This window comes from Calonectris borealis, chromosome 2 (assembly GCF_964195595.1).
Source record: "Calonectris borealis chromosome 2, bCalBor7.hap1.2, whole genome shotgun sequence".
In the NCBI taxonomy this organism is placed as follows: Eukaryota; Metazoa; Chordata; class Aves; order Procellariiformes; family Procellariidae; genus Calonectris; species Calonectris borealis.
This window is the reverse complement of record NC_134313.1, coordinates 38,031,140-38,045,974: the sequence shown is the minus strand read 5'-3', so window position 1 is coordinate 38,045,974 and position 14,835 is coordinate 38,031,140. Positions and strand designations below refer to the sequence as shown.

The window sequence follows — 14,835 nt, the reverse complement described above, 5'->3', positions numbered from 1 at the left end:
TGAAGACCATTAACACATTAGAAAATGTCTGTCTAGGCTTAGGTAAAAAAACCCAGCCCTTTAACAATATAAATGGGTTCACATTTTACTAAACACATATATCAAACATCAAAGAACAGCCTGAATATCTAACCAAATACACAAAGCTGGAGCCAATCACCTGCTCCAACAAGCGCGGTTTTGGTTCATTCCTACATTGATTCATTTCATTAGTCAAAGAACGCCAACTCTTTCAACATTACACTACGTGGCAATGCCTTACCAGTGTAGATGCTGGCATTGGAAGCTGGGATGCCAAACTGTGACTCGATGAACTTGGGAATGAAGGTAATAAAAGCTGTGACAATGGCACTCTCAGCTGTGTATGACAAACTCACAAAAAGGAATGTCATGTTGCTTAAGATCCTGACAGCTGCTCTTGGAAGCTCTATAAAATGACAAAAATTACAAATGAATGTTATAAATAATGAGCGAGAAACAAAAGCAAACTGAAACAAAACAAACTGATTTTCTTTGAGATGGACTGGCAATAATGGCTTGCTAGCATCTGGCTATATTTGCTAAGCGGAAGGAAGAGTGCATATTTGGGATTACAGTCTTCGCTGTCTGCTCTCACTCTGTCTCACTGCATCACCCCGGGGCTGCAGTCCCACTTTTCACAAACACAACTGAGGTCTGTTTTAACAAAACCGTCTCAATAAACAGAGTCTACATAGTAACGCTATGAAGGAAAGAAAAACAGCAATAAAATGTAGAGATTTTGGAATTATTCTGATGTCTTATTTTGAAATTTTCTACAAGATAACGCATATCACACTGCTGAACCGACAGTACTGAGTTTTGCACTCCACAGGAGGAAAACAGATCACATACTCCCCTTGTAACTCTCTGCTTCGAGGACCATGCTTGGAAAGCTGGATTAATAACACCATAATTTTAAAAGGGAACCAAAAGATTTTTAATTAAACATTTTTCTACATGATTTAAAAGTATTTACAACAGATGCAGACAAAGCATACTGAAAAAATGATGTCAATTATATCAATGAATCTCAACATACCTTACATAAAACTCATTTAATATTCTCAGAAGGGATAAAACAATCAATTAAAAATGAGAGCACATCATTAACTTAAATTGAAAAAGTATTCATAGATGTTGCAATTATCCTCAAATCAAATACCAAAACCCCATGAAATTCAGCACTGTAGTTAAAAGAAGCACTTAAATACTTTTAATTCAGTCCTGTAGTGATGTCAAATTATCATCACAAAATGATGATAACTCTATTCAAGACTTAATTTTTTCAGATTAGATGGCGTGATTTTAAATGTGGTTTTTTTTCCTTGGGGCATCTACCAAGATCATACTTGCTGTTCAAGTATTACATCTAACCACTACGGTTTGGGTTTTTTCATTTGCTTTTCACTTCGTACAGAAATTGAACGCTGCTTGAATCAAAGCCCACTAAATTCAACGACAAGAGCGCCCATTAGAAATACAACATATTGAGTAAGAACTCCTGAGTGAGAATTTTATTGATGTTAAAAGTTGTCAAGTAAAAAATCTGTCTCGCTTTCTCCATTGACTCCCGTAGGTTATCTGTATAAAAGCAAACAGAATTTAGACTCTTGTCATGTCAAAACTTATCAGGCTGCAAATTAGCACCTAAGTTGTCTTAGCTAACACCAGTCGTCAAAATTTATACTGAATTCATTATGAGTGCAGGGTTTGTAATTTTAATGTAGTCAAATGCTCTCTTGCTGCCTCTATGAAGAAACACATTAAATGTTAAATACAAAATTTGGTGGAAATAAGTAATGAATAAATCATATTAAGAAGCACTCGTGTATTTGAATGTTTCTTACCACCTACAGCTTTTTTTAAAAAAATGTGGCTCTGTTTGCAATAGAAGAACAGAAACAAACAAGATAACAGGGGTGTGAGACCATGTAATATCAACATGAATATACGGAACCTATAATGCAAGTGTACACCTTCAGCAACTACATTACAGTATCGAGTACAAAGATAAAACAGTATCAGTATTTATTGGCAAATATGCTGCATGTTCAAAATACAGCTGTTCAAAATTCATCTCATTGTTCAAAAGGAAATGAAAGAGAGAAAAAAAACGAAAGATCTACAATACCATCAGATGTCAGCCCTCAAACCTCATCAGCTTTGGCTTTGTGTCTATTTTTGGGTTGGCTTGGGTTGTGTTGGGTTAGCTGGTGAGGGCTTAGATGCAAAAACAAACCGAAGGGCAAGAGCCAAGATGCTCTAACCCAGCTTTTGCAAAGCCTCTCATGGGGCTAGATGACGCAGTTTAAGAAAACGGCTGGGGCAGCTGTAGCAGGATCTCCCTGGGGACAAGGTGCGGGATTGAGTGCTTCTCCCCCGGCAACAGGAGCAAGCGGTTATGACGGTGCTGCTGCTGCTGTGAGAAAGGAGTCGGGAGACAGAAAGATCGGTCCTGCTGGAAACTGAGCTATTTGGTGGCAGCGGCTCACCTGTGCTGAAAACATGTGGAAAAAAATAAGAAGATAGTAACTTTCCGAAGACTGGACATCACAGAGAGAAATATCATTTTATTAGGATGATGAACTAAGTGCTCTTTGTACAAATGAGCTGGAAGTCCCTGGCCAAGGGCTGAGTCCAAGATCTTTGCTAAATCCATTATTTTAAAAGGCCTGGTCCAAGTATCATAATACCTAGTAAAGTTTAGGTCTTCCTGGTAAAACTGAGATTCAGGAAAATGCCTGGTTTAGAATTTTCGATCTAAAGATACTGAAGAACAATTAGGTAAAGAACTGCAGAGCTAACGAACATTTTGCTCTGGTGTTCAGATGTAGAGCTGTACTTTCTGTTGACTCCTACTTGCATCTCATCTGAGCACTCAGTCTAAAGGTCATTATTAATTTCAAAACTAATTAGTATTTTCAAATTGGATTTCTACTGATAAATAGATAAAACTCAGTGTCTTGGAATAAGCACAAGTTCTCTTACACACGTGTGAAGGATTCTTCAGGGAACAGCTCTGCTGATTACTGTAATTTTTGGCATGAAATAAAACAGAGATTATGCCTGCATGCTGCACTAATACATACCACCTGGAGCAGCTGAGGGTTGAAGCTTTTTGTGACTTACAAAGAGCAACTGTCTGGCATACAAGGAAAAGTTGCTATATAGTAAGAAATTTGCAAATAAAAATACATATTCAGAATTGGGTTTTCCCTGATTTCCTCCTATGATTATAGTCAAACCCTGTGTGACAGAATCTGTATTACACTTCTGAATTTAAAAACCTATAATAAAAAGGTACTATAAGTATCTCATATCTTTCAACCACACTAATTCTAGTAAAAAGCAAGAATGCTACAAACTTTAAGGATCCTTTGTACTACATAATCAATCATGCATTTAAAACATTTCATTTTTGTGTGACTAGCCATAGGCCTCAGCTTTGATTTCAAGGCCATTATTAAACCTGTCAGGTTCTGATTTTTAGGGGGTCTTCAAGTCACATCTCTTGTTTTTGTAAGTGTGCATCAGAAACAAACCTATGAGAACTTGCAGTTTCCCTCATTCTGTCATTTGAGCAAATAAATCTCTATCGCTTACATTCCTAAAACTGAAATGATCTTTTAGTATAGCTGCAAACACGTTTACTCTTCTGTGCAGTAATTCAAATCTTAAACATCCTCATCTTGTTTCTTCCTTTTTTTTTTTTTTAAATAACCCAATATGTAACTAACAGTAAATTGAAACCTGCATTGCTGGACTGGCTTGCTAGTCTACTGGCAATTTTCTTCCCTTCATGGTCTTTGACAATATTTTTTTCTCTAGTCAGTATTCATTTTCTTTCACTAGTGTGCTGGACCACTGCTTGATTCATGCTAAGGGAAAAGGATAAGAAAAATCTGCAAGCAATACAAATATTCAATACTGCTCTAAGCAAAACCCTTAAAGCACCGTAAACAGAATTTCAATAAAAACTCAAATAATTCTGACTTCACCTCCTTTTTCATAACTTAATATATTTTCTCTTATCCCTGTTCTGTGCATCTAGCCCAAGGCAGTGCAATGAATACAACCAGGGGAATAAACCATACCAGTCTACAGCACTGTCCTCTTGTAGTGCATCAGCAAAGCCCCTTGTAAGGGTGACGCAGATATGAGCCAAAGGACCTCCTTTCTGCTGGTGCTCCAAGCCTGGACAGCACTATCCAAGTCTGCAGCTTTGAAGGAGGCTGCCTCCGCACTGAGGTCTCAGGGGCAGCTTCTACTCTCGCGCAGTACAAGGCAGAGCCAAGATTTGAGACGGAATTTCTGGTTGTTTATCAGAATGGAAATGAGCATTTTCAGTCACACACAACTACTTCAAATATATTCTGCATGAAGCTAATCACTAAATTCTAGAATAATATTTTGCTGCGTATTTCATTTCATTATCTACCCACATACCATCTAAACAACCTCATTCAACAGGATTCCTCAAGCATTTTCAGGACATGCCTTAAGTACCTGGGTGTTGGCCAGATCATTGAACAGCCCCTAATATCCGATCAAGAGTAGGGAGGTTCGGAGAGAGTTTGATCTGATTATTACTTTTTTAACTTGATTTAGAGCAGCTCCTCGAGACTGCAGCTAACACTGCTCACCACTGCACGGGGCCATGCCAACCTTTTCTATTTTGAGCTCTTCAAGATGGCCTAAGAAAGGGCGAGGGGGGAACGACGCGCTCAAGGTCAGTGGCAGGATCTCCAGCCCACGGTCTGCTGAACTCTCTGACATTTACAGTGCGCACCAAGCGCCCCTGCACACAGACCACCGTCTCCTCCTCCTCTTCCGATCCCTGCCAACTGATCTTCGGGTACTGCAGAAACTCCAGTCCGGATCTTGTGATGGGGGAGCACTTCAGTGGACTCACCCTACAGCCACGAGCCCCTCAGGAGTTTCTTTTACCTTTGCTGATCCCCTGCCAAGCATTATTATCTTGTCTCCATCCCCAGCAGGGACTGACTGGGAAGGGCATACAACAGCTGGTAGACATGAAAAGGCAGACAGGAATATTCCACATTTAACAACGGGCTGTACATAGGAACAAAACTCAAAATGTTAAAAAGAAAACCAAAGAACAAAATAGGTGTAATTAATTAACACCCTTCAGCTTAGACCAGTACATTTTAGGTAATATATACATTGGTTTTCTTTATACTGCTCCTTTATCCAATTGCACAGTAAGTTTCATTATAGTGGTAAGTAAAAGGGACTGCAGATACAATTTCCATGGCACAAAACCCTAAGGGTATCCATGTAATAAATGAAAACAGTGGTTTTGTCTCCTCAGGTTCATGATTTATCTGCATGTATGGGATTGAACCATGGCTTCTTCATTATAAATCTCCTCTAGCTCATGTTATGTACACTAGCTCTATTTCTCCCAATAAACTACATCCAATTTTCTTCTTCCTGTGACCTATTTAATGTTTTATTTAATACTTTTGATACCTGCATCAGAAGCAATCTCCCTCTCACATTGTTTACTTGCAACATAAATAGGAAAAGACTGAATTCCAAGCCCTTGCATCTTGAAACATGAAAAAAAGCAAAGATGTATCTGTATTTTTATCTGATCCCAGCTCTACCATGGGCCAAAATAAATCTCAGGTCACTGAAGTTGGAGGTTTGCAGCCGGAGCCAGTTTTGGTTTATTTCTTCAGGCTCTACTGGCAGCCATTGCAGGAAAAAGGACCCTGGCCCTCTCCCATTCTGCCTTTTCAATTCCTTTTCATTCACCTAGAGAACTAACTTACATGAAATTAGGACAAGTTATAGCAGGACAACAATCACTTTGACAGGCTTCCCAGGTAAGACAACATCATATCAAAATATCTAAAGAAAAACAAACAGCTTCTTCCCTGAGACTTTCCTTACCAAAGCTGCACGGATTTTACAGATTTAATGGCACTGACCTCTGTCATGGCAGACTACGACATCACTGATATTTATTGCTACAGAACAGAAGACGCGACCTCCTAAATCATCAGTCTCCTGGCTACTGCCTAAGTGGAATTTCTGCCCATCGTGCTATAAAAAGATGAAGCCCTGAAATTCAAGGGGAAGTATAAAATGTACATTGCATCTCAGAAGCAGCAATGCAAAATGACTTAGACACATGGCAATCCTTTTTTCCTTCCCATTATAAACGAAATTACCTCAACTGAGAAGCTTGAGGCATGATCTCATTCCACAAAGCCCACTTAAACTTGAAAAATAATTAAATGATAGTGCATTCCTGCTGCAGGCCCTCTTTGCTAGGGTAAATGACACCTAATGGGAAAGCTATTATCAGTTTATAGCAAAATACTTTTCTCTGTGTTATCTCGACTTGCTTGGTATCTTTCTGACGTGTGGAATACAATGCTGCTTTTCACTGTTCCATGTGGTGAAGTTTCTCCTTTAGAGAAAATGAAAAGTTTTGTATATGAGAAGCTCTAATTGGCGGCTCCACTAATATATTAATATAGGATTTTGTAGAAGGTATGGTCCACATTTAGGCAGGTATATATATAAAAAAAAAGGTGCTAAAATTAGATAAACAGTAGTTTTCATTTTTGTGAAAAAAAGTACTAGGAAACATTCTCCTAAAAGTATACTTGTTTTCTGTGCATCTGCCGTGCCTGTAGTGACACAACATGACCTGGAAGGTGAAATTATGTACAGAAACAGAGAACCAGCATGAGCAAACTCATCCAGACGCAGTTTGTCTAAATACCTGTATCTTTTCCAGGCACACCTAAAGGATGAAGCAGTCCCTCTGCTGTGACATTGCCTGCAATGATGAGGAAGGAGCCCAGCAAAGACTGAACTCCCTTTCCCACTTCCCTAAGTTAGTGAGAAAACCTTGACAGGAGTAGTCCTGAACTACTTTTGCTAATCAGAGGCCAGTAGGTTTGAAGGCCAAAAAAAACCAAAACTAACTTTATGGATTTAGGAGAAACCATTATGTACAGGGACTCACAAATATGGGGAATAGAGAGTCTTCAAAGACTTCAAATAGACAACATGCTTTCCTTGCTTCTCCACCACTTTTTTAGCTACTTTGCAACCAAAGGGAGAACATGGTTCTGAAAGATCTGATAGTGCAGGTTTACGTTGCTCTGTGCCTTGATTAAGATGCTGTTTTATATGCTAATAAAATCACCACAAGCAAGTTCTGGTCTCCTGTTTTTTCTTTACTTCCACAGAAATTAACAGTTAACTTCAGGTACCCTGAAAGTACAGATGTAAATGCAATGTAGAGCAAATCAATATGCATGTGGGCAAACATGACTGAGAATTACATTGGTTTTAGTCTAAAACTAGCACACTGGTTTTGCTAAGCCTTGCCTACACATTATAAAGAATGATCATAAATGTGTCATTAAAAAATCTGCCAATCATAATATCCTGGACTGATACCAAATGAAAAAGTAACATTAATGTTCATGTCAACAAGCAAACTTAAAGTTTTGAGTTCAAATTACATCTAATGGTACCAATGACATTTAACGGTTTCTCCTAGCCCCATTGCATTCAGCAGGCTACCATAAAATGGCACAACCAGCATTCGTATCATGGAATCCGAGGAGGACGCAGCAGCATTGACAACACAGTGGCATTAAGGCACATTCATTCTTGTCCTATACTATTCAATATTATGACACTGTTAAGCCTATATTGTCAAATGTATATGCTTCACATTAATTTTTAACAACACTGCTCTTCTTCCCACGGCATTTTATCAATGATTACTACCTACTACTAGATTTCACACTAATGGTTTACTTCTTGAATAAAATAAAAATCTCTATTACTTGTCACTCTTTTGATCTCTTCTTGTTTCAAAATTAGCAGAGGTTTCATTCGTCCTAGCCTTCTGAAAATAAATATCTTGCAGTACAAAATAGCCAGGAAAGGCATATGAAACAAATAATCTTTCTCAATTAACTTACCCAAATGCATGAATGTAATTGAACTCACATACTAGAATTCTTTTTATTTGTTTCACTTATATTTTAGAAGAGCACTTTATTCTATGAAGGACAGCTTAAAGCAAGTATGACAGTTACAAACTGTAAGGTGCACAAATATGTCTGGTAATAGAGGTCCTATAACTATAGGAAATAGGCTACCTGTTTGTTATAGGTGCACATTAAACACTTCAATAATTTAAGGAAATGGATGTCTGACACTCATCACTGCATTTTGTAATTTTAGAGGACGACCACCTATTAAAATCTCAATAGCAAAACATAATATTAAATGCAGGATATCAAAACTCTGCCTTCAATTACACTCATACGATCCTCGATGACCCTGTATACAAAATTTAAAGCATTTAAAAATCAAAAACAAACTTTACCTTTAACATTCTTTCCAAATCCCATAGAGGCAGGAACTGCACTGTCTGCTTGTATTTTGCTATTTGTTTTCTCTTTCATGACTTCATCATCACTTGAGACATCATCAGAGTTCATCTTTTTCTTTTTCTTTTTTTTATGTCGAGGAGGGAGCTTTTTCGGAAAGGTAAACATGGGAAATATCACAAGGAGCATTGCAATGGCACAAAGGAGAAATCCACTCCACCTAATGCCAGGAGACAGGAACAAAAATGAAAGCCAACGCATTACACGTAATAAAATAACCAAAGTGATTATTACAGGCTGTACTGGCTGGAAAGATGTATTTGCAAAATATGGAACATTGACATTAAGAGTAAAGGATTGGAGAGGGGGAGAGCCTTCACTGCACTAAAACCCTTAATTAGAAGATGTTTCTGTTGGCTTGTCTACTGATAAAGGTATTTATCCAGAACTCATCAAATATTATGAAACAGTGTCAGCTTTGAGTTCCCGGGAATTTTAACTTTTGGTAATTATTCAGTACTGAGTGCTGAGAAGTAGATACTTTTACTTTGCCTTTCTTGGATAATTCCCGGTAAAGCAATACAGTATTCCTCTGGAGAACATGAAAAAAGTTATCCATGGCATGAGAAGATCAAATGTTCGGGCTAAATCTGGGCTAAATCTGTTCTGCTTTCCAGTGCCTACCTCTCACTGCCCCGACTGTCCAATTCTCTCCCTTCCCAATGAAGGGCTCCCAAAGCCTGATTGTAAACAACTGATGTGTTGCAGTTCACACCAGGTTTATGCCTAAAACTTTGCAGCTCTGTTCTGTGACCACAACCTGAAATATCCCTTCACAAAGAATTCCCTCTTCTCTCCCTCTGTCTTGTAAGAACGGGATATAAACAACCCTGCAATGATCCCTTGGCTCACACAGAATACTTGGGACATACCCACAAAGGGGGCAATGTATGGGATGCCAGAAAAGTGCCCTTCAGACTGCAGGCATGCAGTTATCCTCCCTGAGGCCAAGAAGCTTAATGAACTTTACCACAGCAACACAGATGGGCAATAGGGCCTTACTAAAGTACTCTAGAGTTAACCTTCTGCAGTCAGAAGGCTGATTGATAGTAGAGTATCAGATAACATAATTTCTCCTCTAAGTTCATCTTGCAATGAAAGACTACAGGGAAACATGGATAAACTCACAGAGATGCTTCCATAAAGAAGGATGACCTCAGAATTCACCCACAGAGTTCTTGCCATGTACTGAAAGTGCAATTCTCACTATATACTAATGTAATTGTACTGGGTATACGTGGCAAGGTTTTTGTAGCGGGGTGCTTCTCTGAGAAGACACCATGAGCTGCCCCCACGTCGGACAGAGCCAGCTCCAAAACAGATCTACCACTGCCCAAAGCTGAGCCCATCAGCGATGCCGGTGGCACCTCTGTGCTAACTTATTTAAGAAAGGGTAAAAAACGTTGCACAGCAGCTGTGTGAGGGGAGTGAGAAAATGTTAGAGAAACAGTCCTGCAGACACCAAGGTGAGAGAAGAAGGAGGTGCTCCAGGTGCCGGAGCAGAAAGTCCCCTGCAGGCCCAGGATAAGACCATGGTAATGTAGATTGTTCCCCTGCAGCCCATGGAGGACCATGGTGGAGCAGATATCCACCACCAGCCTGCTGGAGCTGGAGTTCCTGGTAGGAACTGCGGCCTGTTGGAAGGAGCCTACACAGAAGCAAGTTTTCTGGCAGGACCTGTGACCCATGGGTCACCCACGCTGGAGTAGTGTGCTCCTGAAGGACTGCACCCTGTGGAAAGGATTCATGCTGGAGCAGTTAATGAAAGACTGTCTCCCATGGGAGGGACCCCATGCTGAAGCAGGGGAAGAGTGTGAGGAGGAAGGAGCGGCAGAGATTAAGTGTTATGAACTGACCGCAACCCCCATTCCCTATCCCCCTGCACCACTCAGGAGGAGGAGGTAGAAGAGTTGTGAATGAAGTTGAGCCTTGGAAGAAGGGAGAGGTGGGCGGAAAATAGTTTTGTTTTTAACTCTTACTATCCTACTCTGTTATTAATTGGCAATAAATTAATTTCCCTAAGTCAAGCCTGTTTTGCCCATGATGGTAATTGGTGAGTGTTCCCCCTGTCCTTACCTTGACCCACAAGCTTTCCATCATGTTTGCTCCCCCTGTCCTGCTGAGGAGGGAGAGTGAGAGAGCAGCTTGGTGGGCACCCAGCAGCCATCCGAGGTCAACCCACCACACTAATCTACACTAGTGTTTGGAAGTTTCAGTGAAGTCACATTACTGCAATATCAAACCATGACCATGAAAGACTGAAGCTCTTTGCTTTCAAATCACAGTTTACAGAACTGTGGTAGGTTGACCCTCGCTGGACGCCAGGTGCCCACCAAAGCTGCTCTATCACTCCCCTCCTCAGCTGGACAGGGGAGAGAAAATATAACAAAGGGCTCATGAGTCGAGATAAGGACAGGGAGATCACTCAGCAATTACCGTCATGGGCAAAACAGACTCGACTGGCGGAAAATTAATTTAATTTATTGCCAATCAAATCAGAGTAGGATAATGAGAAAATAAAAACTAAATCTTAAAACACCTTCCCCCCACCCCTCCCTTCTTTCCAGGCTTAACTTTACTCCCAAATTCTCTACCTCCTCCCCCAAAAGCAGTGCAGGGGGTCAGGGAATGGGGGTTGCGGTCAGTTCCTCACATGTTGTCTCTGCTGTTCCTTCCTCCTCAGGGGGAGGACTCCTCACACTCTTCCCCTGCTCCAGTGTGAGTCCCTCCCACGGGAAACAGTTCTCCATGAATTTCTCCAATGTGAGTCCGTCCCACGGGCTGCAGTTCTTCATGAACTGCTCCAGCGTGGGACCGTTCCACGGGGTACAATCCTTCAGGAGCAGACTGCTCCAGCGTGGGTCCCCCGCAGGGTCACAAGTTCTGCCAGCAAACTTGCTCCAGCGTGGGCTCCTCTCTCCACAGGGCCACAGGTCCTGCCAGGAGCCTGCTCCAGCGCGGGCTTCCCATGGGGTCACAGCCTCCTTCGGGCATCCACCTGCTCCGGCGTGGGGTCCTCCTCCAGGGGATATCTGCTCCCGTTAAGCTCCATGGGCTGCAGAGGGACAGCCTGCCTCACCACGGTCTTCACCACGGGCTGCAGGGAATCTCTGCTCCGGCGCCTGGAGCACCTCCTCCCCCTCCTTCTTCACTGACCTTGGTGTCTGCAGGGTTGTTTCTCTCACATATTCTAACTCCCTTTTCCAGCTGCAATTGCACAGTTTTTTTGTCCCCCTTCTTAAATATGTTATCCCAGAGGCACTACCACCGTCGCTGATGGGCTCAGCCTTGGCCAGCAGCAGGTCTGTCTTGGAGCTGGCTGGCATTGGCTCTAGCGGACATGGGGGAAGCTTCTGGCAGCTTTGCTACCAAAACCTTGCCACGCAAACCCAATACAAGAACAATTTTTACATTTTTTGTACATCCTTTACACTTAGAAAAGGAAGCTACAACAGGAATCTACTAATTATATATTTGTTCAAACTTCAAACATTTGAAAGTATTGAGTAGACAGGATTACTTGCACAAGAAACAAAAACATTTGGCCTCATATTTGTAATGCAAAGATATTGCAAACTGTATTTTTAAATGAAGGCAAATTCATCTGCACATGTAATGGTTTGTGTGGTAAATGGTTATGCAAAGGCAAACACCAAACAAATAGCCATGTGTAACACCATTTTTTTTAGAAAGATTGTATGGGAAGCTTTTGCAAGGCAAATCTAAGTGACTGAAAGTTTTGACTAGTTTTGATATTATGTAAACAGAAAATCCTCTGTTCATTCATTTTAGCTGATAACATACATGGATTAGAATGCAGACTTTTAGGAGGATTAGTCAGCACTATCAGACAGGGAATAAATCGGTACACTGTATAAAAATGTAGTAACATCCCTTTCAGGATCTCAAAGGCAGAAGCTGCAAAGGCACTGATCAAAGAAACGATTTGTGGCAATAATACACAGAAATCTGAAACCACCCACTCAGCAGGAAACAGCAAAGGAGACAGGGGCCTGTGATGTAGCACGAGATGAAATTCAAATCCAAAGGGACCATTATGGCAGCATACCGAGTGCTGGAGATGTCACAAATGCAGCACTGGATGCAATTATCTGCACTGTCTACACTTCACCTCTTCCTGGAGAAATATCAAAGAATTGGAGAAGACAAAAGATTATATCAAAAATAATAAGGACACCTACAATGGGAAATGAGAGGTCAGAACAGGATCTGTATTAATTAAAAAGCCCTTGATTTTCTGTCTTCCAAAGTCAAAGAAAATATGCAGGAGAATACCTCAAAAGCATCTGCACAAGCCCTAGGACCTCAAATAAAAGCAATTAAAGCTAAGGAAGGACCAGACAGTGCTGGAGGAATTCCTTTAAACTTCTAGGGTGGAATGCCGATGAAAGACTATATGGGAAGATCCAAGTATTAAACAGATTCAGAACTAGGCAAACACTCAGAAAAGTGTCAGCAAAAGAAAATTTGATTCAAAGCACCTGACAGACTGCCAAGGGCTACTCCTCAACTAATGAGACCCCTATATAGCACATTAACAGTTCTCAAAGACAACAACATGGTGGATGATTTCTAACAGATATCCCTACAGTTACCACATTTAAATAAAAAGCAGTTTTAAACATTTGATGGGCTGGCATAGGCAGCTGGCCTGTAATTTAGCCCAGAGCACCTACAGAAAGCCCAGGTGTGCAAAACCCAGGAGCGCAAACCCAAGTTCTGTGAAACTCAAGGAAGAATCAGATCAGAAATAACCCTGAGAAATAACCACTTACTTTGTTTATCAGGATTCACAAGAGATAAACCAAGTTACCTGTTCTGCATACATGCAGTTCCTCTTAGAAAGGAACAGCTTAAGTAAAAAACAGGTTTTACTGTAATTTTTGTTGCCATATATATCATAGTTGCTGCACTTACTATTTTGTCTGTAATCATTACCTCCTTTAATAATGGAATTTTTCCACTGGGTCCCTGCGATAAGTTACATTACAAACCTTACAGCTTTAATAAAGGAAAGATGAGAATCAAAGACATTAATTCACTTCAAAGGACACAAGGCTGAGAAATCTCAAATACGACTGCCCATTAACTTATCTCAACTGCACCCTGCTTTTAAAAAGCATGTCAGCTGAAGCAAGTGCTAGACTACTCTTGTATTTCAAATTGTTAGATTACATAAATAAAAATAAACTTGGCTGTGCGGCACTTCCCTCCAAGGAGAAAATGTCACAGTCCCAGAAAATAGGTTTCAGTGGAATGAAAGTCTACACTTCTAGAGCTCTCTGCAACCAGGCAGTCAGTGAGCAGCAAGGGACAAAGGACCAATCCTCACACCGTGAGAGTCTTCATTTTAATGGATAGACACAGCTTCAGAAAAAGAAAAGAGAATGAGGCGCAGATGCTATGAACACCACCAAACTTCTATGAGAGGCCCCCACAGATTGTGAAACAAATTACGTGAGATCTGATAGCAGGGGATACTTTTTAAAAATTAAAGAGAGAAAAAATTGAGAGAGACAAAAATGAAATAGTAATACAAGGACCTGGAACACCCTTCAGGGAAAGCCAGTCTCTACAGATTTAATCAACAGGATGGAAAAAGGAAACTGAATGACATTTACTTTTCTATACTGGCTAGAATACAACTCGCCTCCTGAGATCCTATGACAGCTGATGTCCTGCCCTTGCTTCAGTCATGTTTGCATCACTTCTGCTGGCACCCCTGTGCAAAGTTGAAATCCCCAGGGTATTTTGTTCAGGTGACATTAAACATTGGAGATACATAAAATGCATTTAGCAATTTGACGTAAAATCTTCCAAATGCCCGAACTAGGCTCTTTTCCCTATTTTGCTTGCAAGACCTGGTACAGTAGATGTTCTCAAAGCCTGCCCACAGAAATGGTTGTAAGAAGTGACTTCTCACAACTCTTGCCATGGAGCTTAGTGGTTACAGCATTCCTGTAGGATGCCAGGATCCATCCCTGGCACTGGGCATCCATCCCTGCCACTCACTCTTTTGCAGGAGGATAGTTAAACTTGTAATTCATGAGCAAGGACAGGCATTTTTTTGCCTGATCTCTCTGATGCATTTGGCTATGACAACATTGCACGTATATCCAAGCTAGCTTTAAATGAGCAGTAGTGACTGTCCATCCGCTGTGGCACAGAGCTTGGTGCAAACGGCCAGAGAAGCAGCAAACTAACATATCCATGCTGCTTTGGTTATTTTACCTTCACCCGAGCTGTTTAAATTAAAACTCACATAGATATGCCCATACTACAAGATAGCTACATCAGTGGTTGCATTATAGATAAAGTCAAAAGTAAAGCTTACCCCACA

At 40.8% G+C, this 14,835-nt stretch overlaps 1 protein-coding gene across 1 annotated transcript in view; it reads right to left on the bottom strand.

Moving 5' to 3' along the window:
* The window catches only part of SLCO5A1 (solute carrier organic anion transporter family member 5A1), a 74,880-nt gene that overhangs the window by 25,883 nt on the left and 34,162 nt on the right, over positions 1 to 14,835 (bottom strand). The window contains exons 3-4 of the mRNA XM_075140647.1: positions 8,411 to 8,634; positions 263 to 427 (exon numbers count right to left, since the gene is read on the bottom strand). Of these exons, the coding sequence (XP_074996748.1) occupies positions 263 to 427; positions 8,411 to 8,634 (389 nt within the window). The remainder of the gene's footprint in view (positions 1 to 262; positions 428 to 8,410; positions 8,635 to 14,835) is intronic.